General features: G+C 57.0%; 1 protein-coding gene across 1 annotated transcript in view; it reads right to left on the bottom strand.

The window, feature by feature from the left end:
- Nucleotides 1–25,636, bottom strand: part of FBXO42 (F-box protein 42) — a 48,126-nt gene continuing 22,490 nt past the window's right edge. The window contains exons 4-10 of the mRNA XM_064396841.1: nucleotides 23,662–23,796; nucleotides 5,866–6,019; nucleotides 4,831–4,941; nucleotides 4,479–4,575; nucleotides 3,623–3,679; nucleotides 3,012–3,128; nucleotides 1–2,881 (exon numbers count right to left, since the gene is read on the bottom strand). Coding sequence (XP_064252911.1) covers nucleotides 1,805–2,881; nucleotides 3,012–3,128; nucleotides 3,623–3,679; nucleotides 4,479–4,575; nucleotides 4,831–4,941; nucleotides 5,866–6,019; nucleotides 23,662–23,796 — 1,748 coding nt within the window. The 3' untranslated portion in view covers nucleotides 1–1,804. The remainder of the gene's footprint in view (nucleotides 2,882–3,011; nucleotides 3,129–3,622; nucleotides 3,680–4,478; nucleotides 4,576–4,830; nucleotides 4,942–5,865; nucleotides 6,020–23,661; nucleotides 23,797–25,636) is intronic.

Genomic DNA, 25,636 nt, shown 5'->3' with positions numbered 1-25,636 from the left:
TTTCTTTTCCTTTTTATTTGTTAAACCACTAAAAATTCGTCGGGAAGGGGGGGAGGGACCCCCACGAACCCCCCCAAAATGTACACAAGATTTTAAATATCACCGGAATGGCTTCCCATTGCTGCGCTCGGCCCGGGAGTGACGGGGGGACACCTGAGTCGCGGCGGGGGGACACCTCGCTCACAGCACCAGCAGCTCCCGCGGGACTGGGGACAGGGACCCAGATTTGGGATGAATCTCTCTGAAGGGCACAGAACATGCGTCTCCCGGCGGGGAACCCCGGGAGGGGAACCCCGGGAGCGGGGCGGGATGGAACTGGGAGAGCAGCCCTGGAGGGGTGCTCCGCAGGGACAAGGACACCAAGGCGCCATCCATCCCCGGCTTGGACTCTTCTTGGGGGATGGATGACAAAAAACATGCAAAGGGGACGTGGGGATCGATGGCGAAGCCTTGACCGCCTTCCCCATGGCCACAGGTGGAGAAGGAAAATTCCACAGCTCACCCGAGGTGCTCCTGAGGTCTGGGGATTTTTGGAGTGGGGGGAAAATTGCCTTTTGCTTTCCCTTAGGACAAATCAAATTGTTCTGGGATGAACAGGAGAGGTGGGATTCGACGTGGGTTTATTTACAGAGGTGGGAACGCCGCGGGTGAAGCAAATCCCTCCCCGTCCCCACGCGGCTGGGATGGGATTTAAGGCTCCGACCGGCAGAAAGCTCAGTGGGAATGGAGGAGAAAAATTCCTGGAAGAAGGGACCACGTCATGGCGCTGCCGGCTTGGGGAGGGCTCCCTGGCTTCAGGGTGCTGGAGGTTGTTGACCAAAACCTGGCAGAATCCGCCCCATTTCCCCCCCTTGCAGGGGACAGGGAAGGAGGGGCTTGTCCCAGAAGGACGCACAGGTTCAATCCCTTCGGATTTGGATTTAATCTTTGCGGAAGGAGGCACGTGCAAAGATGAGGTGAAGTTACTGCCTCGAGGCTGCCCTCACGTTTACCAGTATCTGTCCTTTTCCCTGGAAAACCCACCCTGCTCCCGGGCTCCAAGGGGCTGCTTCGGCCTTGAACGGGTTTGGGCCGTTGAATGAAATGAAACCTTTAAATCTAGAAGGGAATTAGCAGCCAAATATCTCCGTTTTGGGGGAATAATGGGATTTTCAGAGTATTTTTGCTGGTCAGAGGGAATCAGAGCTGATCCTGAAGCCTGATCCAGCAGGGCAGGGAGAGGAGGGATGCTAACAATCAAGATTTTTGGCATTGTGACACAAAAAAATGTCCTTTCCTCCTTCTTTTGGTCCTGCCTGGAGGACAGGGACGGAAACGGCAGGTGAGAGGCAAAATAAAAAGGCATCGTGTTTGTGTCGAGCAAAGGCTGGCAGAGCTGGGAGATTCCCAGAGGAATATTGCTGTTTTCCTGACGGAGTCGAGCATGGAATTAATCAAGCTAACAGCCTCCTGCCTGCTGCAATTTGGGTTATTCCTATAAAACCACTTCTACTCACAACCACAAGGAGTTTTGGAGAGACCAAGACTCGCAAACACTTGGAGAATAAACCCAGGAGGATCCCGGCTGGCGGAATTCCCTGGCTGCTCACCCCGAATCCTCGGGTCCTTCCCCGCCTGTAAACACGACTCGCTCGCCTGGGGTCTTACTGGGAACTGCCGGGGCAGCACTGGAGGGTTTGCTTGGACTTTTATTGGTTTCCTGCTCCTTAATTCACAGTTTGAACGCCTGCGTGTCGGGAAGGGGCTGGGGAAGGAGGAGGAAGAGCCGCAGGGACGGAGGGACGGGCGGCGGGCGGGGGCCGCATTATCTCTTTGCTCGCACAAAGTACAAGGCATTTGTTTTGGGGTAATATTTGACGTTTTGTTTCTTGTCCATCAGGCCACCGAATATGATCAGCTCCCCTCGGCCTTGCACCACCGTGTGTAAACTGGTCTCGGGCGGCCCCACCACGGAGCTGCTGTTGAACACTTTCCACTTGACTCGACCTTGCTCCTTGGTGTCCTTAATGTCCAGCACGTACATCTGCATGGGCTTGCAGTTCATGCTCTGGTACAGCGGCTTGCCCACGTTCAGCGACTGCGGCGGGTGGTGCCCGAGGCGCCGGGCGATGGGGGGCAGCGAGTGCCCCTCGCCCTGGGTGGCACCGGGCCGCGCGGAGCCCGGCTCGGCGCCCGGGGACCCCGGGGACGAGGCCAGGGGAGGGCTCAGCGCGGCCGAGGCCGAGGCGGCTTTGGAGGAGAGGGCTTTGACGGCCTCGAGGCTGCGGCGGAGCGCGCCGGGGGACACGGCCCCGGGCAGGCCGGCGTGGGGCGGCGTGTGGATGCCGTTGGTGTGCTCCGGGGGGTTGCGCGTGCCCGCTGTCCTGCCCTCCGCGCCGTCCAGCTGGCACAGGAGGGACGTGGGCTTCTGCTCCCAGCCCAGCTCCACGGAGGCCAGGCGCAGATCCCTCTGCTCCGGCAGCGAGCCCCGGCGCGGCGCCAGGGCCGGCCCCACCTTGAGGTCGAACCCCTCGGCGGCCGAGGGGGTGCTGGGGGACAGGGCCTGCACGGGGCTGTCCAGGGAGGCCCCGCCGGGCGGTGCCGCCCCGGGTGACACCGTGCCGCCGTTGAGCACCGGGGAACTGTCCCCTCTGGCCGGGGACAGGCTGCCCTCCCGCGAGCCCGACGGCGTCTGCCTGCGGGGCCGCAGGGTGCCCCAGCGGCCGTTCACGCAGGGAGCCTCGTCCGTGTTCCTGACGGGAGACTGGGAGCGGAATTCCCGCGGCTCGGGCACCAGGGCGGGCGGCGTGGCGCTGATGGGAGACGGGCGGGAGTTGAGGCTGGGGCTCAGCGGGGCTCTCCCGCTGGGAGCTTGGCTGAAGACCACGACGCACTGTCCCACCTGAGGGAGAGCAGGGAACAGACATCAGCAGGAGCCTTGGTGCTGGGGAGAAGCGGTTATGGAGCGTTTCAGGCAGGGAATAACGAGGGAGGGGGGTGTGTGAGGGAGCAGGGACCCCCTGTGTCCGTACCCTGCAGGCAGGATGGCACCACAGCTCCGGGGCTCCGTGGTCCTCGTTCTCCACCTTGAGCGGCTGCCACGTCCAGGGGTTGGCCTGCATGTGCAGCAACCAGGCGTCTTTGAACAGCTGGGGAGGGAAGGGTCACACATTCAGGACTCTGGGCTGGCATTCAGGAGCCCAGGCTGAGGTTCAGGAGCCCAGGCTGAGATTCAGCCCAGTTTGCTGCTGGGCTCAGCCCATCAGGGCCATGGTGGGAGCATTGCTTTGCTGCTGCAGACAGGGGATGCTGACCCAGAGCAGGAGCTGATCACCCATGAGTGACTACACCCCACTATGGCCATGGATAAATCCCTTCACTCCCATCTGCTATCCCAGTACAAAGTCAGGGCTTATCTTGACAAGCCTCAGTGAACCCAGGGAGCTGCTCAGAGAGCGCCTGGGGCGATTTTTATTAATTAAAGCAGCTCCAGCAACAGCTAAACAGCTTCTCTGGAAAATCTACCAGGTGGGTGCCCAGACTTGAGGAATAAAATGCCACCAACGTGCAGAGTCCACCCATCCCAAATCCAGCCCCCAGGTGCCAGGGGGATGGTGATGTCCCTGCTCCCCCAGGTACTCACTGCATTGGGACCCCCGCAGCCTCCCAGGATTAAAATGGTCTCGTTGTCTATCACGATCTGGAGGGGACAGAAGAGAGTTTCAGCCTGGGAAGGATTTTTGGCTAGGCCTCCAAGGGCAGACAGAGGCAGGCTCTCACTGCACAGCTGTTGCTGGGCTCTGTGTGCCCCAGGATGAGGAGTGGAGCTGGGATGGAGCTGGTTTTGCTGGGCCCAGGACAGAGTGGGATGCAGGGCTCATCCCAGCCCTTGTCCCAAACCAGTTCCTCTCTCCGAGGACAGCAATTGCCCTTCCCAAAGCTCCAGGGCCCTGACACCCCTCTGCAAAGGAGGGGAAGTGGAAGGATTGTCTGGGAGGGCAGGTTCTGGCAGCAGTGTCTGATCAGTGCTGCTGCTGGGTGAGGGATCCCCACGGGCTCCTTTCCCAGGCCATGGAAGGCACATTCCAGCACAAACCATCCGAGCCCTGCTGGGACCAGCCACACTGGGGATCACTGACCAACCCAGATGGGGACAGCTGCCCCAGGCCAGGTGACAGCCACGAGCTCCCTGCCCCAGCAGGTGCTGCTGGAGCTGTGCTTGGAGCAGGAGCAATCCCGAGTCAATCCCAGGATCGGGAGAGAGGAGCAGTCAGTCACAAGGGCCCGGAGCCAAACCAGGCTGTGCTGCCTCTGCACTGAGGTGAGGTGCCATGGGGCATGAGTGGGGTAAAGCAGGGATGTGTTCATTCCAGTCTGAATCACTGGGGGAGAGGGCCCGGTGGGCAAGGGCTGCACAGAGAAGCTGGGAGGGAATGAAAATTAATGAGCCTGTGGAGGGGGAGCGAGGCTGTGCCTGGCTTCCCTCTGCCTGAGCTCACCTGGGACTGGCCCCCGCGCGGGTGAGGGCTGGGCCCCGAGATGCTGGGCTTGGACCAAGCCCACTGCTCCAGATCCAGCACCCAGACGTCATTGCTCCTGCAGGGATGAGACAACACGGGCTGAGGATACAAGCAGGGACGTGGAACTTGGATTCAGGGCTGGGTTTTAGGGCACAACTGGGATTTTTGCAGGCTGGAGCCTCGGGATTTGCTGCGCGAGGTGATGGGTGTGCTAAGGCAGCAGGCAGACCCCAAAATCCTGCAGAAAATTCCTCATGGGCGACCCCAAGACCATCCCAACCCCCTCATGGCTTACAGGGGTGCTTGTCAGCCACCCTGACCCCAAACTTACATCTGTCGGGACCCAAGGGAGCCCCCAAAAACGATCATTTTGTCTTCGATGACACAGGAGGAGTGTCCTGCCATGGGAGGGGGGCCGTGGGTGGTCATGATGCAGTTCCACCTGGGAAGAGAGGCAGGAACACATGTCCCAGTGAAGGAAAACGCTGGATGAAAGGCCAGACAAAAAATCCCAGTGGCCTGCAAAGTCCTCAAGAACATGTCATGGGGGAAAACCACAGGGAAAACCTCCAAATATCCAAAGAGCAACTAAACTAATTAGAAATCCCAATGTGCTAAACATTTTTAAGGCATGACCAAGTCCCATGGCCAAGTTGGGAACATGTCCCCTTCCAATTAAGTTTGCCTCAAATTCTTTCCAAGAGAATTGGAAATCTTAATTACAGAGTTGTAATGACACTGCCCAAAGTGCTCTGGATAATTGATACTTTGGAGGATGAAAAGTTCTCAGTGCAAGAGGAGCAGAAACCTTCTCTTTGATACAGCATTTTCCCTCTCACACATACCATCAGTGAGAAAGCTGGGTCTAAAATCAGCCAAACAGCGTTTAAAGAGAAAAGGAAAATTCCTGCCTGCTCCATGGACACTGCTGGATGCACCAGTCCTGGAGCTGTAAAGGCAGAGGTTGAAATGATGGAGGAATCTGATTTATCACATCTCCCTGAGGGAGCTGAGTTTTGGATCATCACTGAAAACAAGACCTCCAGCACTTCAGGCTTATCTCAGAAACACCTCAGTGCTCCCAGCCAAAGTGATAAGGCATTTAAAACACCCAGGTTTCCCACCTGGATGGGGATGCTCAGGAAGCCTGGAATATTTAGATACGAGTCCAGAATCATATGGAAGCAACAGCACCCACGAGCTGCTTGGCAGCACCCTGTCCTCAGCTCTGCTGTGCTTGTGTGGCTTTTTATTGTTTCAGAAAGAGCATTAGAGACACACCTGGGAAACCAGGACCACGCACGGCTTCCCAGGCATTCCTCCAGCTGCATTCCTGCATTTCTCCAGGATCAAAGCCTGCTCTTACCAGTTTTTGGAGGGGGAGTACGTGTGGATCTCATCGAAGAACCTCTCGGGCTGGTGCAGGGGGTAAGGGCTCGGCCGGGTCCACCCCCCAAAAAGCACCAGCAAGTCCTTGTAGACCACCAGCGTGGCCCCAGCCTTGGGAGAGGGGTAGGAACCTGGCAGGGAGGGAGGAAGAGACGTTAGGAAAACCATGTTTGAACACAAGCCACCAAGTCTGCATCACTTCTTCAGTGTCACAACATGGAGACTCCACCTTTCTGAAAAAAATGAAAATAACAGAAAAGAAAAAAAGGCAAAATTAGAGCTGGGAGCCTGGGAAGAAAACTCCTGCCAATTTGTGTCATGCTAATTAGTAGGAGCCTGAAAGCACATCTCAAACACAGCAAAACATCTGTCACTCACTGGCAGGAAATTGCCGGTTTTCCAGCGATCCCTCCAAATTATTGCTTTAGCGCCGAATAAAAGCAATAATTACCTCCAAATACCTCCTCAGTCTCTCCCTGAGGAGGGAGGGAGAAGGGAGACAATTCTAAGGCAACCCAGAGTGGCTCGTGCAGATGTGTGGGGTGCTGACAAGTGGCAGCACTCACTGAACCCCGGGTTTGAGAGGAAGCCCTGAACACTCTGGCTGTGAACGAAGTCATTCCTCGAGTCTGCAGGATGCAGTGCTGTTCTAAAATTCATGGAAAACCTTTTTGTGTGGCCTGTTTGAGGCTTAAAGGGCTCTGCAAGGACCAGGGGCCTCCTGAGCAGGAACTGCACAACAACAAGGTGACCAAGGTGACCTCCTGGCCTTGGCTGGGATTTGCTGTGCTCAGACGATTCCATGGATCCTGAGGGTTTTCCTGAGCTCACCTCTCAACCTACTGCTGCTCCTGTGGCCCCTGGCCACCACAGCCCTGAGAAGCTGTGGCTGCTCCATCCCTGGAAGTGCCCAAAGCCTGGCTGGATGGGGCTGGGAACAACCTGGTCCAGTGGAAGGTGTCCCTGCCCATGGCAGGGGGTGGAATGGGATGAGCTTTAAGGTCCCTTCCAACTCAAACCACTCTGGGATTCTGTGATTCCCATGGAAGATATCCCTGTCCATGGAAGCAGGGTGGAATGAGATGAGCTTTAAGCTCCTCCCAACCCAAACCATTCTGGGATTTTATGGTTCTTAACCCGCTCAGAGCAGGAGCAGTCTCAGTGCAAGAAACCTGTTGGCAAGAGCAGCTATCAAAGGATTTGATTCCTTTGAATTTATGCTGGGAAATCAGCTGCTGCAAAAGCCCAATCCCTGCCTGGCCCTGGAGCCAGAGGTGCTGTGTCTGTGTCACCACCCTGCTGATGTGTGAGGTGCTGAGCTGCTTCCCAGGAACAGCTGAAGCCTCTCCAGCCTGGCTGACTGCGAGCATCCTCCTTCCCACGGCGGTCACCAGCACCCAGCACACTGCTCCAGCTCCACAGCCACCCCTTCCACTTCATCCTGGCACCCCCAGCCCAACACACTGCTCCAGCTCCACAGCCACCCCTTCCAGCTCATCCTGGCACCCCCAGCCCAGCACACTGCTCCAGCTCCACAGCCACCCCTTCCAGCTCATCTTGGCACTCACCCCTTCCACTTCATCCTGGCACCCCCAGCCCAGCCCCACGGCTCTGAGCCCAGCTCCAGGAGCGGGGCAGCTCAAGGGCACAGCTCACACCTCTCTGAATCAGCCAATGCTCCCACCTGGCCCCTTGTCCCCTCCCCTGTCCCAGCAGGACCCAGATACACAATTTTAGCAGGGAATGACACCCAGAACAGACTATTTTTAAAAGAAACCGGAGCAGCTATTTTAGGATGTTGCAGCTGAGGGAAGCAATTCCACCGCGATGGGTTCCAGGTGCTGGGAGGGAAGAGCCCAGCAGAAGGCAGCCCCTGGCCTAATGCAGAGATGGCCACAGCGTCCCTGAGCCCTTCCCCAGGGACAGAGCGTTCTGCTGCCCTCAGCCTCATGGAGATGAGGGAAAAATGGGAATAAAGCTCTGCAGAAGCACTTAATGCAAGGTAATGTGTGGCCAGAGCTGTACCAAGGTCTCCGTGAGGACGAGATGCCAGCGAGGGTCACATTTGGTTACTCCTTGTTCCTGAATTCCAGTTTTCCTGGCTCGTTCCATGTGTGCAATTCATTAACCCACACCAGCAGGTTTCCAGTCTAAATAATTCCCTGGCAGTGCAGAAAGTTTTTCTCCTAAGCCTGGCACCACAGTAAAATATTTGTCGCCGAACTGGTGAATCCCAGCTGGGTGATATTGCCAGAGATGCCACAAGGTGCTGGGGTTAAATTGGGTTGTTTTTAAACTAAAAGGGGCAGCTAGAGTCATTCCAGGATGGAAAAACATTGGCACCTTGCTCAGAAAGGTCTGGGATGGAGCTGTGAGGAAAGTCACCCTCCCTCTGCTGCAACCTGAAGGTCAACCCTGGCCTCAGCCAAGGAGACAATTCCCAAGTGAGTCAGTGCCGTGCAAACAGCCCAGGGCAGAGGCCAGCCCCGGTTTTTCAGGAAGCTTTGCCTGTTATTGGACATTGTACGGATGTAAATGAGCTGAGTTTCATTCTGCAATGCAGGAAAAGTCTGCATTTTACAAGTCAAAGACGTGCCGGCCTCTCAAAGCCTCTTCAACAGCAAAACTGGGATATCTGTGGATGCTCTCCACAAATGAGATGCACCACAAGCATCTCCAGGATCTTGTGCTGTAGCAGGAATGCGTGGAAATCTGGAGAATTAATGCTGTTTATCCCTAAAGCTGGGGAGAGCTGCTGGGTGCTGGGTCCTCAGGAAGGGCAGGAACATCCCGAGGGAGCTGCTGGAATGGGAGGGCAGCGGCAGCTCTGTGAGCTCAGGACTCAGGCATGCGGAGGAGCCCAGCACAGAGGGACATCAAAGGGACCGAGGACCTGCTCAAAGTCCAGCCCTCTGCAGGATGTGGGAGGTGGGAGCGGCCCTTCAAAGACTCCTGGGAACACACAGGGTCCTCTGGAATAGCACACGGATTGGGCTGAGGATCCATCAGAACTTAGTTAATGAATTGCACTGGGTCCCACCGGTCCCAGTGGGGAACCGCTGCGATCCCGAGCTCCCCACCCCAGTAACAGCACCCAGCCCAACATCCAGTTATCCCTCCATAACATCATCCAGTTATCCCTCCATAATACCATCCAGCCCAATATCCAGTTATCCCTCCATAACACCATCCAGCCCAATATCCACTTATCCCTCCATAATACCATCCAGGTTATCCCTCCATAACACCACCAGCCCAACATCTAGTTATCCCTCCATAACATCATCCAGTTATCCCTCCATAACACCACCCAGCCCAACATCCAGGTTATCGCTCCATAACACCAGCCCAACATCCAGGTAATCCTTGCTGGGGATAAAGGCTGGAGCAGGCTGAGGGTGTAGCACAGTTCACTCCTCCTAAGCACAGCAGGCTCCAAACCTGCACAGCTGACGCTGTTCTTTCGCCTGGGATGAGGAGCTAAAAGCTGGGCTGAGCTATTTTTTTCCCAGGTGATGGATTTTCCTGGCTCACAAAGCCAAAAAACCAACCAACCAAAGATCTCTGGCTTCCAGAGATGTTTGGAAAAGAAATGCCAGCCTCTGATCACTCCCGACACGAGCTCTGGGAGTTTTATCTCTGTTGGATCTGTCCTTATAAGCAGTTTTTCAAGCCCTGTTATCCAGCCCTCTAAAGCCACCGGAGCCACACACGCGTAGATTAACGGGAACAAAGGAAAAGCTTGGCTTGAAGGGCACGTGGGACACAGAGTGCCAGACCAGCCTTTTACCTCTGGAAGGGGCAGCTCTGAGAGAGTCCAAAAACCAGCCGGAGTGGGGAACAGCAATGGTCACCCCTGGTTATCTGCTGGGATTGCCCAGGTGGAGGGATGGGCTCAGGTCGATGGGGTTTGGGGAATATTCCACAGCGGGGGCTGGAGTGGGTGTGCACTGACCCAGGGGGAGGAACACGTGGAAAGAATTGTGTCAAGGGGATTGGTATTGAGGAGCTTTGAATCTGGAGAAGGATGGGATGGGAGCTGCAGGCAGGAGCTGGTTTTGCTGGATCTGGTGGATCCTGCAGGGAGCTGACACCGCGGCCGATCGGGTTTCCACAGAACACTCGGATAACCAAAGCCATGTGTCCCATCTCAAAGCTGAGAAATTAAAGGGAGCTGCTCCAGCACCCCATGGATTTCAAGGTGCAAAGGAATTAAAGCTCCCAGGTTCAAAAGCCACCTGCAATCTGCACTCCAGAGGTACAGGAAACCATCCCTGGGAAGGGCTTGGGGCTGTCCTTTCACAAGAATCCTGGAATGGTTTGGGTTGCAAGGGACCTTAAAGCTCATCCCATTCCACCCCTGGCCATGGGCAGGGACACCTTCCATTATTCCAGGGTGCTCCCAGCCCTGTCCAGCCTGGCCTTGGACATTTCTTCCCAAGGCAGGATGGTGGTGCCTGTTTTGCACTCTTTGAGTTGTCCCAAACTGGATCCAACCCTGCCCACCACGAGTTTTGTGTCTCCATGCTCAGGCAGCAGCAGAGCTGCCACCCAGGGGCTGGTTTTCAGTCTGGCTGGACCTGGATTTCCAAATCCCAGTTTCCAGCCTGGAACCCTCATCCACCCCAGCCGAAGGATGGCCCTGACTATGTCCCATCCCAGAGCTCCATCCCAAACTTGTGTGACAGCGTGAAATCCCCTCAAATCCTTCCCCTTCAACCGGAAACAAAACCAGAGAAGGAGAAAACAATAAATCCCTCTGCTTCCCAGGCCAGCTGAGATTTTTCCACAGCAGTCAGCAGATTCATCCAGATCCCAGCCAGGTTTCCCAAAGGGAAGAGAACAAGCTGGTGAGCAGCAGTCCAGAGGCCAGGAGAGGATGAGCATCCCAGCAATCCCAGCACTAGCTCTGGATTTGGGAGATGCCAAAGGAGCACTCCCATGGGAAGAGCAGACTCCCTGTTGCACACCCACTCATTCCTGAAGTCAAACCCAACACTGAGCACTCTGCTCAGCTGCCTCTGATCCAGCATTTGACATTCACCTGTTTTTAATCCCAAAATGTCTAAAACAGAGCACTGGGATTACGAACATGTTCTACACTAGTTCGGACCAGGCCTGCCTAAACCTTAGAGCCTCTAAAAGCCACAGAAGTATCATCTTCTCTTACCAAAACCACAGGCAATTTAGTGTTCCCTTCCAGAAAAACCCCAAATTCCATGCTGGGAAGCAGACAGGAATTCAGCCTGGCAGGAGTCTGAAGGAAAACACGAACAAATCTCTGCTGATTTGCCTCCTCAGCAGAGAGACAAAACCTCTGCAGACACAAATAACCTCTTGGGAAGGAAGCGGGGGAATATCCCGAGTTTCTTTGCAATTTTGGGGGACAGGTCAGCAACCCCCTGATGCTGACATGCAGACAGAACTCCCAGTGTGGGATTTCCACCCTGCAGAGACTCAGGACTGCGGTACAAGCCCAGTCAAACCCCGGCATGGAAGCGAAGCTTTGGTTTCTCGCAATCCCTGGGAGGTGCAGGCAGAAGCCCCGGGGAGGATCAGTCACCTCCACGCTGTTGCAAGGTGCCCCTGGGTATTTTTTTAACCCCGGCGTTCCGAGGTGCTGCCACTCTGATAAAGCCGTGGAGAAGGAGAGGCAGTGCCCTCTGAACCCCGTGCAACTGGATTTACTGAGTCACTCTGTGCTAATGCCTGGCAAAAATGTCCTCATGCAGCATTGAGCAAACAGCGCCGAGATAACCGCGCCAGAACGCCGCGGGCTCGGCCTCTTATCTCCCAACAGCCCCGTCCGGGATCGCCGCAATTCCTGCCGCAATTCCCACAGCAGCACTGCAGGAGAGGCTTTACTGGGATACACCCTGCCCTGTCCCCAGCAGCAGGGCCCCGAGGTGCCAGCAGCTCCGCAGGGTGAGGTCACCCTCTGCAACCCTGCTTTGGGAAAGGTGGATTTGGCCCGCACCGGGAGCTGCTCTTGCAAAAGCCGCTGTTCCTCTCTCCGTGGGCGGAATCCCCAGCATCCACCTCACCCTGCTTCCACGCTGGTGTTTTTGTTCCCCCCGAAGTGACGCTGCCCCGCAGACTTCTCCGGTGATTTCACAGCCTGACACCTCCCCAGCTCAGCCCCGGTGCAGCTGAAGAGCTCAGTGCTCCCAGAAAGGGCCGAGCAGCTCCCGCCGCTCCTGCAGGAGGCAAAGGAAGAGCTGGGAATTGGGCTCGGGCCCCCCAGCCCCAGGAGGGGGTAACTGCAGGGCAGGGGGAGGTGGGGTGGCACAGCAGGGCTGTGTCCAGCCCTGCTGAGCTCTGCACTTTTGGCTCCCGGATCGTTTCCTGCAGCGCAAGGGAGGCGCCCCAGCACTGGAGAATCCCAAAATGAGTGGTGTTCCAGGAAATGGCTGCTGTGTAATTTCGTGAGGTTACAGCTACCACAGGGCTCCAAACCTCAACTATCCTCTAAAGAGCACCCTGTAGGCACAGCCAGAGACTCCTAGAATGATTTGGGATGGAAAGGACCTTAAAGCTCATCCCATTCCACCCCCTGCCATGGGCAGGGACCCCTTCCACTGGACCAGGTTCCTTCAAGCCCTGTCCAGCCTTGGACACTTTTGGGGACAGGGAGTCCACAACCCTTCTGGATGCACTTGGGGGAAGTGCAAAAAGCTTGGGAAGAGCCAGGGCTTTGCTGTTCCCAGTATTTGCTGCAAGGACAACAGTTATTCACTGAAACCCCAGCATCTTCCCACTGAAATTCCCAGCACAGGAAGGGAAATTCAGTCCAGCTCTTCACACTCCCCTCCCTTGCTGTCTCCCCCTTCACTCCCGTTTTCAACCCATCAGTTCCTGAACTTTGCTCCCTCCACGCCAGAGAAGCACTTTTCTCCTTCATTCCAGCAATTCCAGCCCTGAGCACCAAACTCCCTAAATATTTCATGGCAGGAACCAAAATCCACCTTTGGCCTGCAGTCAAGCACGAGCGAGGGCTCCATCATTCCACTCTCCGGGAGTTTTACAGCAGATGCTTTGGGGAAAGATGAAAATCAGGCTGCAGAGCGCCGGGATGCCCAGAGGCTCGGAAGGCACACGGTGCTGTGTGCGGATTACACTGCCCCGGGAATGCAGCCGGCTCCATCCCGAGGATTACACACGTAATCCCGGTGGACTGAGTCCTCAAGGCAAAGGCTGGGCTGCCTTGGAAGGAGCTGCTGCCGATAGATGTCAGCACAGCCTGCCCGAATTTCCAGGAGGATCCTTCCCTCCCAGCTGACAGTGCAGCCGTGGATAGCGGGGTTTGTCCCGCTGGCCCCACAAGGGACAGGAGGTACCTGCCCGGGAGGGAAGGCCTGTCAGAGACCCAGGAAAGCCGAATAATTGGGTGTGAAACCATCAGGGAATTTGTGTCCAGGGAAACCATCACCCCTGGGTGCCTCCCACGCCTCGGGAAGGAGGGATAGGCTCTCTCTGAGGTGCAACACATTCATGAGATATGAGACACCACCAGTGTCAACAACCCCATGTGTGGCTCCGGGGTTTTGAGCCTTTTTCCTGAAAAGGAAATAAATTGGAGATGCTTTGTCTGAGCCACAGTTTGCAAATTCCTCGGCTCCAACCAAACTCGGACAGGCGAGAAATTAAATTCTCTGCAGGGCTGGGAAATCAAATGTCAGGAAAAAGGAAAAAAAATCCTGATAGAAAACAATCCTCTTGGAAAATCCAGCCTAACTTCTGCCTAGGTTAAAGGGATGACAGTCCTGCACTTTGGGATCATTAAAATGCAAATTGTTCTCCAAGTGCCGGCTTTCCAAGGTGGAGGAGGAGTACCAGGTAGTACTAGTAGTAGTACCTGCTACTACTATTAGGAGGGATTCCTGCTCAACCCTGGAAATGTCCAAGGCCAGGATAGACAGGGCTTGAAGCACCCTGGAATAGTGGAGGGTGTCCCTGCCAGTAGAACACAGTAGAACAAGGTGAGACCCCAAATTTGTACTGAGGGAAGGGGGAATACAGAGGAACTGAGGGAAGAAGGAATCCAGATCCCCACTCCAGCACCCACTTCCCTTCGAGCTGCTCCTCTCGCAGCCTCCTCAGCCTTTCCCCGTTCCCTCCCCACAGGACTCCTGCCACGTCAGGCTGAGCTGTGGGGCAGGGCAGGAGGGCATCCGCAGGCTGAGGGATCATTCCCTGAGGGAGAGCCACAGCCGGCCACTGCCTCCTGCCCTGCTGCCCCGGGCAGCCAGCCCCGCTCCAGGAGCCCACTGCCCACAGCAGGGAATGCTTTCCCCCACGGATAAAAACTGGCTGAACTTCCAAGTCCTGCGGCGCACAGAGAGCAGGGAATGGGAGAGGGGAAGTGCTTTGGGCTGCTGGGGTAAAACCCCTGTGCCAGCCCCGTGGCAGCTCCCCCGACTGAGCCAGCCCTGCTCCTGGGCACATCCCCACCTCCCCCAGCACATCCCCACCTCCCTGGGCACATTCCCACCTCCCCGGGCACATTCCCACCTCCCCGGGCACATCCCCACCTCCCTGGGCACATCCCCACCTCCCTGGGCACATCCCCACCGCCGGGCACATCCCCACGTCCTTGGGCACATCCCCACCTCCCCGGGCACATCCCCACCTCCCTGGGCACATCCCCACCGCCGGGCACATCCCCACCTCCCCGGGCACATCCCCACCTCCCTGGGCACATCCCCACCTCCCCGGGCACATCCCCACCTCCCTGGGCACATCCCCACGTCCTTGGGCACATCCCCACCTCCCTGGGCACATCCCCACCGCCGGGCACATCCCCACCTCCCCGGGCACATCCCCACCTCCCTGGGCACATCCCCACGTCCTTGGGCACATCCCCACCTCCCTGGGCACATCCCCACCTCCCTGGGCACACTCCCCGGGTGATCCATGGCTCCTTCAAAGCCATTCCCGGTGCCTCGGGCACCGCATTCCTGGGGGCCCAGGCACACGTCAGTGGAATTGCTGAGCTCGGTGACCTTGGCGGATACCGGGAGCGCCGGAAAAGCCCTGGGAACACGGCATTGATAAGGATAAGCAGCTGCCAGCTGGAGGGAGGGGCAGGATGCAGCCAGGTAGGGTCGGGGGGGACGGAGGAATGTGGGAATCCCACATTTCAGATGTAGGATTCAGGAGCAGGAGGCACAGGGATGGTTTCCCCCGGTGGTGGGTGGTGATCCTCACCCATTCCCCATCCCACTGAGCAGTCACCCCACCTTTGTTTGCAGGGAGCAGATCCCCAGGCAGGGAGGGATCCCAGACAGCGATCTTTTGGCTTTTCCTGCCTGGTTCAGGGATGTTTCCTGTGGGATAAATCCCTGCAAACAGCTCACCACACACTCAGCTTGCTTGTGGGTTCTGGTCCCTGGGACTGGTCTGTGCCAGGCCTGGCCATCCAAGGGTGGATGCCACTGGAATGTGGTTTGGATCCAGACAACAAAAACCTTCCAGAGGTTAAACACAGCCAGCAATGGCACGAGCTGGAGGAGAACAGAGCCTGGCAAACCAAAGGGAGGGGAGGTGTGTGCTGTAAACCCAAACCATGGATTAATCTCCTGGAAACCAGCAGCACCTTCCCAACCAGGTGGCAGCTGACACAGAAAAAAACAACAACAACCCCTTCACTTGATTTGGGTTGATTTTTCATCTCTTGCCCTTGAGATATTTCATACTGAACACCACAAATTCCATTAGAGACGTTCTGCAAAACCAGCCAGGCAAAGAGAGGAACAGATGAACATCAGATGGATCCCGGGGCTGGGAACAGCCCTGCTCCCACCCCAGAGCTGCCAGCCCACCCTCTGCAAGGGCAGGAATGAAGGCCAAACTCTATATCCAGGGATACTGCTGGAGAGTTTGTTTGTCAGGCTTGGCAGGAGTGGTCACTCACCTCCTTGTAAAACTGGGAGGCCAAAAAAGGGAGGAAAACAATCAATATGTTAAAACTGGAGAAAGCAATTCCAAGCAACCTGTGCTGGAACAGCCTCTGCCCCAAAGGGCACAGGACAGAGCCTGGGAAGTCCTGGTTCTGTTCCAGAAGGGCAGAAATGAGGGGTGGGATAAGGAAGAAACGAGGGGTGTGTAAGGAAGAAATGAGGGGTGGGATAAGGAAGAAATGAGGGGTGTGTAAGGAAGAATTTAAGTGTGTGATCAGGAGGAAGCTGGGTGTGTGAAAAGGAGAAGAAAAGAAGAAATCAGGTGCAGGATAAGGAAGCTCCAGGCAGGAGGTTCACAGATTTAAAGCTGAGCTTCCAAAGGTGTCAAGTCACTCTGAGCTTCAGGACTCCAAGAGCCTTTGGGTGGTGGTGGGAAAGCCATGGATTTTTGGGGGATAACATGGAATGTTTCAGCTCTGCAGAGGCACTAATGGGCCCTACTGCCACCAAACTCAAAGGGCAATGAGGGAAAAACCACCCAGATCAGGAAAAGAGCTGGGAAAAGCTTTCCTCTCCTCCAGGCTCACCAAGACTGCTCACAGCACGAGGGATTTCCATCCAGCCCATTAACCTGCTCCACTTTGGAGGCTCAGGCACTCAGCCATAATTAGAGAGGTTGTTCCTTGCCAGGAATCAGCTCCTGGATCCCCCAGGCTCCCAGGAGGCCAGCAGGGACACACGGATAGGGGTGCTCAAGGTGATCCCAAGCCTTTCATAAAACTGAGCTTTGCCCTCAGTCACACAGGGCTGTGGGGCACCACGGGGCTCAGAGGCCAGGGGGACACCCAAGGGTATCCTATAGACAGAATTTTGGGCAGGTCAGGATTCTGGGGGCTTTTAATGCCCAAAGCAAGGCTGTGCCTGGGATCCCTGTGAGGGAAGTGACTGCAAGGGGAACAGAGCTGCAGTTTGGGGTCAGGACAAAGCACCTCAATTACTGCTCTGCAAGAAAAAGAATCCCAGAATCCTTGAGGTAGGAAAAGCCCCCAGGACCATCAAGTCCAACCTGTGCCCAATGCTCTCCTTGTCCCCAGCCCAGTGAGTGTCACCTCCAGGGATGGGCACTCCAAACCTCCCTGGGCAGCCCCTGCCAAGGCCTGAGCACCCTTTCCATGCAGAAATTCCTCCTGGTGTCCACCCTGAGCCTGCCCTGGCCCAGCCTGAGGCCGTTCCCTCTGCTCCTGTCCCTGTTCCCTGGAGCACAGCCTGACCCCCCAGCTGTCCCCTCCTGTCAGGAGCTGTGCAGAGCCACAAGGTCTCCCCTGAGCCTCCTTTTCTCCAGGCTGAGCCCCTTTCCAGCTCCCTCAGCCTCTCCTGGTGCTCCAGCCCCTTCCCCAGCTCTGTTCCCTTCCCTGTGCAAATTCCAGCCCCTCCAGGTCCTTCCTGAGTTGAGGAGCCCAGGACTGGACACAGCTGATGCAAAACATGACCCTGAACTGAAAAAGCTGCACAATCTGCAGTCACAGAGGGTTTAAATTCACACATGAGGAGCTCCCCACTATTCCCACACCTCTGATTATTCCTCAGATTCCCCCTGAGCCCTTGGACAGCCCTGCTCCTGTCCCAGTGGGATTCATTCCTTGAGTGCCAGTGTGGCTCTGGTTTGTGACTGTGCACAGCTGGATCCTGTGGGATCCTGTGGGATCCAGTGAGATCCTGTGGGATCCCACACCACCCCCCTCCTTGGGAAGCCCACTCAGTCCTTCCCCACGTCTCCTTCAGCTCCACAAAGCTCCCAGAGCTGAGGAGATCCCAACCGAGAAATTCAGCACCGTGAAATTCCAGCGACTGTTTGGAAAATTGTTTTGAAAACTCGCTGCTGTTCTCTAGAAGGGGCAGATGAAAACAAGGCTGGGCTTCTTAGCTCGGGGCAAGGTTTTTGCACAGCTTTGTCAAGGCCAAACCTCTCTGCTCCAGGAGCGACGGGGAGGTTTCTCCAGCAGGACCACATCTGACACCAGGAGTCTCTGGCGAGCCTCTCCTGCCTCCTTCGGGCTGCTGCTTTTGTTGACACAACACCATCAAAGGCACCTTTCCCTCAGTCACAAAGGGAGACTGATCCTCCCACTCCGGGCACGGCACACAGGGGGCTGGGGGAAGAGCTGAGCCACGGGGAACTGCTGGCAGAGGGCTTTTACAGCGTCCTGCTGAGGCCACCCAGGAGGCTTAGGCACAAACTGCAGGCTGGAGCAGCAGGGAGGATCAGCCAGGGACTGACACTGCGAGGGCAGACGGGATCAAAGCCTCATGGAGGAGTTCTGCCTCCGAGCCTGGTTTGATCCCAAAGTCCTGAGGAAGATGAGAAGCTTTCCAATCTCCCCAGCCTGACTGCAGGGACAGGAAACAGCAGGAGAGAGAGAGAGAGGTCCTGGGGCAGGGCAGGGTAGCCCAGGGCAGCAGCAGCAGCAGGAGCCTCCTTCCAGCAACAGGAAAAGTGGAGCCTCGGGGCTGCTGAACCCCTGTGGGACCAGAGAGGGACATCCTGGCCTGGCAGAGGGAAAACACCCAGGAACAGGAGGGACAGGCCCTTCCCAGCCCTCCTGCCTGCCAGGTGGGAGCAGAAGGGGGATGATAAATCAGCCAAGAGGAGGATGTGCCTATCCTACAGCAATGCCTCCCCCTGCAAAGCCCTGCTCGTCCCAGCACCATTCCTGGCTTTACAAACACAGCAGGCTCAGTTTTAAAGGGAGAAGCTTTTCCCCTCTCTGCCATGAGCCCCTGGGGGAGCAGAGCTCCTGCCCTTTTCTCCCTAATTCAAAAGGGCATTTTCTGGTGTGGTTCTGGCCGAGAGGCCAAGTGCAGGACTCTGAGGAACTGGAACCAGGGACCCCAGGAGGGACAAAGCCTGCAGGGACACAGCCTGGGACAGCCCAGGCAGGGCAGCAGGGGCCTGCCTGGGGACACAGTCCCCATTCTGCCTGTGAGCTGTCCCTGCAGGACGTGAGGACAGGAGGCTCAGATGGTGCCAAAGGTCCTGGGGCTCCTCTGAGAGCCTCCAGCAGCTTCCCCTGCACAGGGAGGGTGGGAGCTCCACAGATCTGCATGGGAGCAGCACAAACCTTCCTTGCCAGCAGGGCAGCAGCTCCAGGGATGAATCCAGGCATCTGCAAAGGCCTCATCACAACACCCTGCAGCTCCAATGGCATGAAGTCATGGAATCATGGAATGGTTTGGGTTGGAAGGGCCCTTAAAGCCCAGCCAGACCTAGCCCTGACATGGGCAGGGACACCTCCCACTGTCCCAGGGTGCTCCAAGCCCTGTCCAGCCTGGCCTTGGACACTTCCAATCGGTGCCAGGGCCTCATCCCCCTCACAGGGAACAATTCCTTCCCAAAATCCCATCTGACCCTGCCCTCTGGCATTCCAGGCCCTTGTCCAAAGTCCATCTCCAGCATTCTTGGAGCCTCTCCAGGTACTGAATGTCCTGCAACTCTCTGTTTCAAATGGGGTTTGGTTTCTTTCCTGGCTGTTCAGCCCATTTTTGGGGAGCACCAGGGACTCTCACCACTGAAACCAGCGTGCTACAGCCGGACTCACAGGAGTGGGGCCTCACCCTGGCCTCCAGCTGGATAAACAGATTCCAGCATAAACCACCCCCAGTCCTCCACCAGGATGCCCTGAGCACAGATGGGCTCAAATTCCAACAACTGCCCAGGTTAACTGTGCAAGTGAGGGCAAGGAAAGCACCCCCACCACACGGAAAAGGGCTCTGCCTGCCAGGGACCACCTACCCTGGGACAGCACTGCAGCATCCCACACGTGGGGCTGCTAATTACCCTGCTCTGCTCCAGCAGATCCTGCGTGGGATGGAAGGGTGGGAGCAGCTCCACAATGGCCAGGAGAGCTCCAGGGAGAAGAGCTGGGAGGCACCTTCTGAAAATAGAGATCCTGCTGCCTGCCACCCTCCTTTCCAGAGCTTCCAACCCCACCAAAAGCTCTTGAGAAGAGCCAGGCACCAACTCTCTTGTGCTGCTCCAGCCCCATCAGTCACACGTCAAAGCCATTGTTTCAGATCTAAGCAAAAAGATACTTTGAAACCTCAAAAATTAGGGTTTTTTGAAGTAATTATCTCCCACCTCCGTCTCTGAGACGAAAGAAACCCAAGCCAATTATTTCTTTGAAGGCTAAATATTTACTCCCAGATGAAGCAGCTTGGGCTGGAGGGGAATTATCCAGCTCTGATGTCATCTCATGCCTGGGAGCCAGAAAACCCGGATGAAAACAGGTAGGAACAAACAGCAACAACAACAACAAAAGGGTGTCTTCTCCTGGAAAAGCCTCTCAGAAAGGGATGAAGTTGTGCCCAAGACTTTGTGCTCCCATTCCCTGCCCAGGGCTTGTTAGAGAAGGTGCTGAATGAGGGCACATGTGGAGTGTGAGGGAGGCTCTCTGAGCAAGCCCTGGCCTTGGGGAGGAGCCAGGGTCTCATCCCAGAGTTCTGGAGTCTGTGGGGCAGGTGTGGGAACTCCTCCACAGCAATTAGCCTGCACACACAATGAGTGGTGATCAATCAATGTCAACTCCTCGGTTTTTCTTTTAAAAAGCCCTCTCCTGCCTTATTTACATGCCAGCATTTCAAAGCTCTGCCCCCTCTGCTCTCCTTTCCCAGGCAGGCGCTGCCACCCCCAGTTCGGGCACAGAAGGAAGAGCAGGGCTGTGGGATCCCACCGGGGCTGACTCATCCCTTTGGAAAAGCAGGAGCCAGAGCGCTCCCCGGGCCCGGCCTCCAGTTCCAGCCGATCCCATCTCACCCATGACAGCGAGCAGGAACATTTCCTGGGGGCATCTTCCCGTGGGACCGAGCCCCGCCACGCATTCCCACAGAGCCCTTCTTGGGGAGCGCTGGCACGGCCCCGGGATGGGCACTGGGGTCAGGGCACAGCTCCCGGGATGGGCACTGGGGCACTGGGGTCAGGGCACAGCTCCCGGGATGGGCACTGGGGACAGGGCACAGCTCCTGGGATGGGCACTGGGGCACTGGGGTCAGGGCACAGCTCCTGGGATGGGCACTGGGGCACTGGGGTCAGGGCACAGCTCCCGGGATGGGCACTGGGGACAGGGCACAGCTCCCGGGATGGGCACTGGGGACAGGGCACAGCTCCCGGGATGGGCACTGGGGACAGGGCACGGCTCCCGGGGTGGGCACTGGGGACAGGGCACAGCTCCCAGGATGGGCACTGGGGACAGGGCACAGCTCCCGGGATGGGCACTGGGGTCAGGGCACAGCTCCTGGGATGGGCACTGGGGACAGGGCACAGCTCCCGGGATGGGCACTGGGGACAGGGCACAGCTCCTGGGATGGGCACTGGGGACAGGGCACAGCTCCCGGGATGGGCACTGGGGACAGGGCACAGCTCCCGGGATGGGCACTGGGGACAGGGCACAGCTCCCGGGATGGGCACTGGGGTCAGGGCACAGCTCCTGGGATGGGCACTGGGGACAGGGCACAGCTCCCGGGATGGGCACTGGGGACAGGGCACAGCTCCCGGGATGGGCTCCGTGGGCACTGGGGACAGGGCACAGCTCCCAGGATGGGCACTGGGGCACTGGGGACAGGGCACAGCTCCCAGGATGGGCACTGGGGCACTGGGGACAGGGCACAGCTCCCAGGACGGGCACTGGGGACAGGGCACAGCTCCCGGGATGGGCTCCGTGGGCACTGGGGACAGGGCACAGCTCCCGGGATGGGCACTGGGGACAGGGCACAGCTCCCCAGACTGCAGGAATGCATGGCCTGGGGCAGAGGGAGCTCTGCAGAGCCCAGGAGCTGTGCATCCTCCCCTCTCCAGCCCCAGCAGGGCAGGATGGATGGCAGGAGCCCGTTTGCAGGACTGGGGTTTGTTTTCCCCCCGTTTAAATCCACAGCTCCCTAATTCTCCCCCGTGGGAGTCCCACAGGGGCTGTGTGACATAAAACCAGAACACCAAGGAAGTGTGGCTGGATGTCCAAGCACCAAGGGAGGTGTTCACAGCTGGAAACTCTCAGGTGACACCAGCACTTGGGACTTGTCCCCAGTCCTTCTCCAGGTCTCCTGGAGCCCCTTCAGGCACTGCAAAGGGCTTTGAGGTCACCCTGGATCCTTCTCTTCTCCAGGTGAACGCCCCCAGCTTTCCCATCTCCCTCTATACCCATCTCCACCTCTCTCTCCTTATTCCCTGCCTTTTGGAGGACTTCAAGTGCCAGACAAGAAAACACTTTAAACAATATCTGAGCAGTCCACAATACCTGGGGCACCTGACAGGGAATTCTGTGCCCAACAAGGAATGCCAGTGGATGCTGAGCTTTTCTCCTTCCTCCTCCTGCCAAAACAGCTGCTCTAACACTGATTTCTGCCCCAGGGAGCTTCCCCCAGTTCTTCTGCTTTCCTCAAAGTTATTTTAGTGGAATTCAGAAATTAAAAGGAAAAAAAAACCCAAACTGTTGTGGGTGACATTTCCAGCACAAAAAGCAGTGTGGGAAATAATCTGTGGTGTTTTCCTGCCCGGCTGAGGGTGCCTGGACAGCAGGAATGAACCTGCTTTCCCACGCTCTCCCACCTGCACGGGCTTGTCTGCTCCACCCCCCAAAATACCTGGAGTGGGAGCCACTGGAATGAGCAAAGAAACTCTCAGCTTTGGGACAATGACTCTCACCACGGAATCACGGAATGGGACCTACCACACCCAGTGCCACCCCTGCCATGGGCACGGGCACCTTCACTATCTCAGGGTGCTCCAGCCTGGCCTTGGACTCTCCCAGGGATCCAGGGGCAGCCACAGCTGCTCTGGGCACCCTGTGCCAGGGCCTGCCCACCCTCACAGGGAGCAATTCCTGCCCAATATCCATCCAGCCCTGCCCTCTGGCAGTGGGAAGGCATTCCCTGTGTCCTGTCCCTCCATCCCTTGTCCAAAGTCGCTCTCCACCTGTCCTGCAGCCCCTTTAGGCACAGGAAGGGGCTCTGAGGTCTCCCTGGAGCTTCTCCTCTCCAGGCTGAACAATCCCAATTTCGCAATCTACTCCAGGCTGAACAATCATCACATCCTCCTCAGCCTGCAGCATGAACAATCTGAACTCAGCCTTCCCCAGGCTGAACCATCCCAACTCAGCCTTCCCCAGGCTGAGCAATCCCAACTCAGCCTTCCCCAGGCTGAACCATCCCAACTCAGCCTTCCCCAGGCTGAGCAATCCCAACTCAGCCTTCCCCAGGCTGAGCAATCCCAACTCAGCCTTCCCCAGGCTGAACCATCCCAACTCAGCCTTCCCCAGGCTGAGCAATCCCAACTCAGCCTTCCCCAGGCTGAACCATCCCAACTCAGCCTTCCCCAGGCTGAACCATCCCAACTCAGCCTTCCCCAGGCTGAACCATCCCAACTCAGCCTTCCCCAGGCTGAGCAATCCCAACTCAGCCTTCCCCAGGCTGAGCAATCCCAACTCTCTCAGCCTTCCCCAGGCTGAACCATCCCAACTCTCTCAGCCTTCCCCAGCTGAACCATCCCAACTCTCTCAGCCTTCCCCAGGCTGAACCATCCCAACTCAGCCTTCCCCAGGCTGAACCATCCCAACTCTCTCAGCCTTCCCCGGCTGAACCATTCTGATTTTCTCAGCCTCATCACTGCAGGCTCTGGTGGCTGCAGGCAATGTCCCTTCCCCTGCACGCAGGGACCAGCTGCTCCCCAGAAATACCCCTCAGGGGGGCTGAGGACTCAGACTCTGCCACAAGCCCCACATTTCTCCAGGATGCAGCCCAAGCCCGGTGGGATAAGGCTCAGACAGACCCAGAACCACGGAACCCGAGCCCTGGGGAGGCGGGAGGGTGTGGGGGGCTGCAGGGCTCACCTGAGGCCAGGGGCCGGATCCACTCCTTGCTGTTCAGGTCCAGCCTCCAGAGGTCGTTGAAGGCGGCGTTGCAGCTGCTCTGGGTGCAGCCCCCGAACACGTACATGGACTGGTTGGGGTCGTAGTAACACGCACCTGGGAGAGAGCACAGCCCTGTCACTGCCCTGTGTCCCCCAGCACTGTCACTGCCCTGTGCCCCACAGCCCTGTCACTGCTGTGTGTCCACAGATCCTGTCACTGCTGTCCCACAGCCCTGTCACTGCCCTGTGCCCCACAGCCCTGTCACTGCTGTCCCACAGCCCTGTCACTGCTGTCCTCACAGCACTGTCACTGTCCTGTGTCCCACAGCCCTGTCACTGCCCTGTGTCCCCCAGCCCTGTCACTGCTGTGTGTCCACAGATCCTGTCACTGCTGTCCCACAGCCCTGTCACTGCCCTGTGCCCCACAGCCCTGTCACTGCCCTGTGTCCCCCAGCACTGTCACTGCCCTGTGCCCCACAGCCCTGTCACTGCCCTGTGCCCCACAGCCCTGTCACTGCTGTCCCACAGCCCTGTCACTGCTGTCCCACAGCCCTGTCACTGCTGTCCCCACAGCCCTGTCACTGCTGTCCCACAGCCCTGTCACTGCCCTGTGCCCCACAGCCCTGTCACTGCTGTCCCACTGCCCTGTGCCCCACAGCCCTGTCACTGCTGTCCCACAGCACTGTCACTACTCTGTGTCCCACAGCCCTGTCACTGCTGTCCCACAGCCCTGTCACTACTATCCCCACAGCCCTGTCACTGCCCTGTGTCCCAGCCCCAGATCAGGCCCTTTCCTCCCTGGAGAGCAGCAGCCAGGCTGCCCTGGCTCCCTGGAAGCACAGGGCATCCCTGAGCAGGGTGAAGCTCCAGCAAGAACCTTCCCAGGAGGATTATCCCTCAGGCAGAGCTGCTCCTCAAAGTGCAGAGAAATCTGCCTTAGAGGCCTGTAATTAATGAGCTCAGCTGTGATTAAGGCACTGAGCTCACTGACCTGCCCTGAGCTGGATCACAGACCCCTCTGTGCACTCAGCCCTGGGCTTTGTTCTCCTTTCAGGATTTCATCCCATCTCATGTAAAAAGCCCCACTAAAACCCAGGACCATCCAGGGGCATTCCCTCTGCCCCTGGGGAATGCTCCCCCTCATCTGGGGAAGGATGAGGCAGCCAGATGGGGAGCAGGGAGGGAACACCACCTTTGACAACCCCTCAGAGATACCCAAGAGCTCTCAGCCCCAAAACAAATCCCATGGCAGTGTCTGCCTTTGGCAGGGGGTGCCTGCAGCACCCAGGTACCTCTGGCAAGAGCGAACTGAAAGATGGAGCAGGGAGGCTTGCTCAGCTTGTCTGCCTTGGAGGCTGGGCAGAATTCTGGGTTTCCCATAAAATTCCAGGTGGAATTACCCTCCCACAGCAAAATCACCGAGATTGTGCTCTCCTGCTTTTTTTTAGACTCATTTTAAGTGGCTGAAGGTAAGGAAGGCAGAGTAGCTTGAGGGGAAAAAAAATGAGGGAAACCCAGGAAAAAGCAAGCACAAAGAAAAACTGCAGTTTATTCCAGCCTGTGGGAATTCCACAGTGGGATTGTTGGGGCTGTTCTGGACTTTGATGATCCTTGTGGATCCACTTTAGGATATTCTGTGATTCCATTATATGTTTGTATATATTTATTTCAGGTGTAGAATAAATCAGGGGGAAATTGTGCACATTCCTGATGGTTTTAGGGTTTCTTTGGGTGGAAAACACTGAATGGATTTAGTTGGGCTTTTTTATGTCCCAGCAAAATTCAGTGAGTTTAAGCAATGCAGAAGTGGCTTATCTTTGGAAATGAATCAGTGATTCTGATGTTTGAAGACACTGATGCTCAGGGAGAGCAGAGTTCTGGCTCTGAGCACACTCCTGACTGCCCTGTCCTGAGCAATGAACCATCAGAGATTTTCACCCAGAGCAGAGCTGACT

The sequence above is a fragment of the Passer domesticus genome, chromosome 22 (genome assembly GCF_036417665.1).
Source record: "Passer domesticus isolate bPasDom1 chromosome 22, bPasDom1.hap1, whole genome shotgun sequence".
Lineage (NCBI taxonomy): Eukaryota > Metazoa > Chordata > Aves > Passeriformes > Passeridae > Passer > Passer domesticus.
Note: the sequence above shows the minus strand (reverse complement) of the source record. Positions and strands in the feature narration are given on the sequence as shown.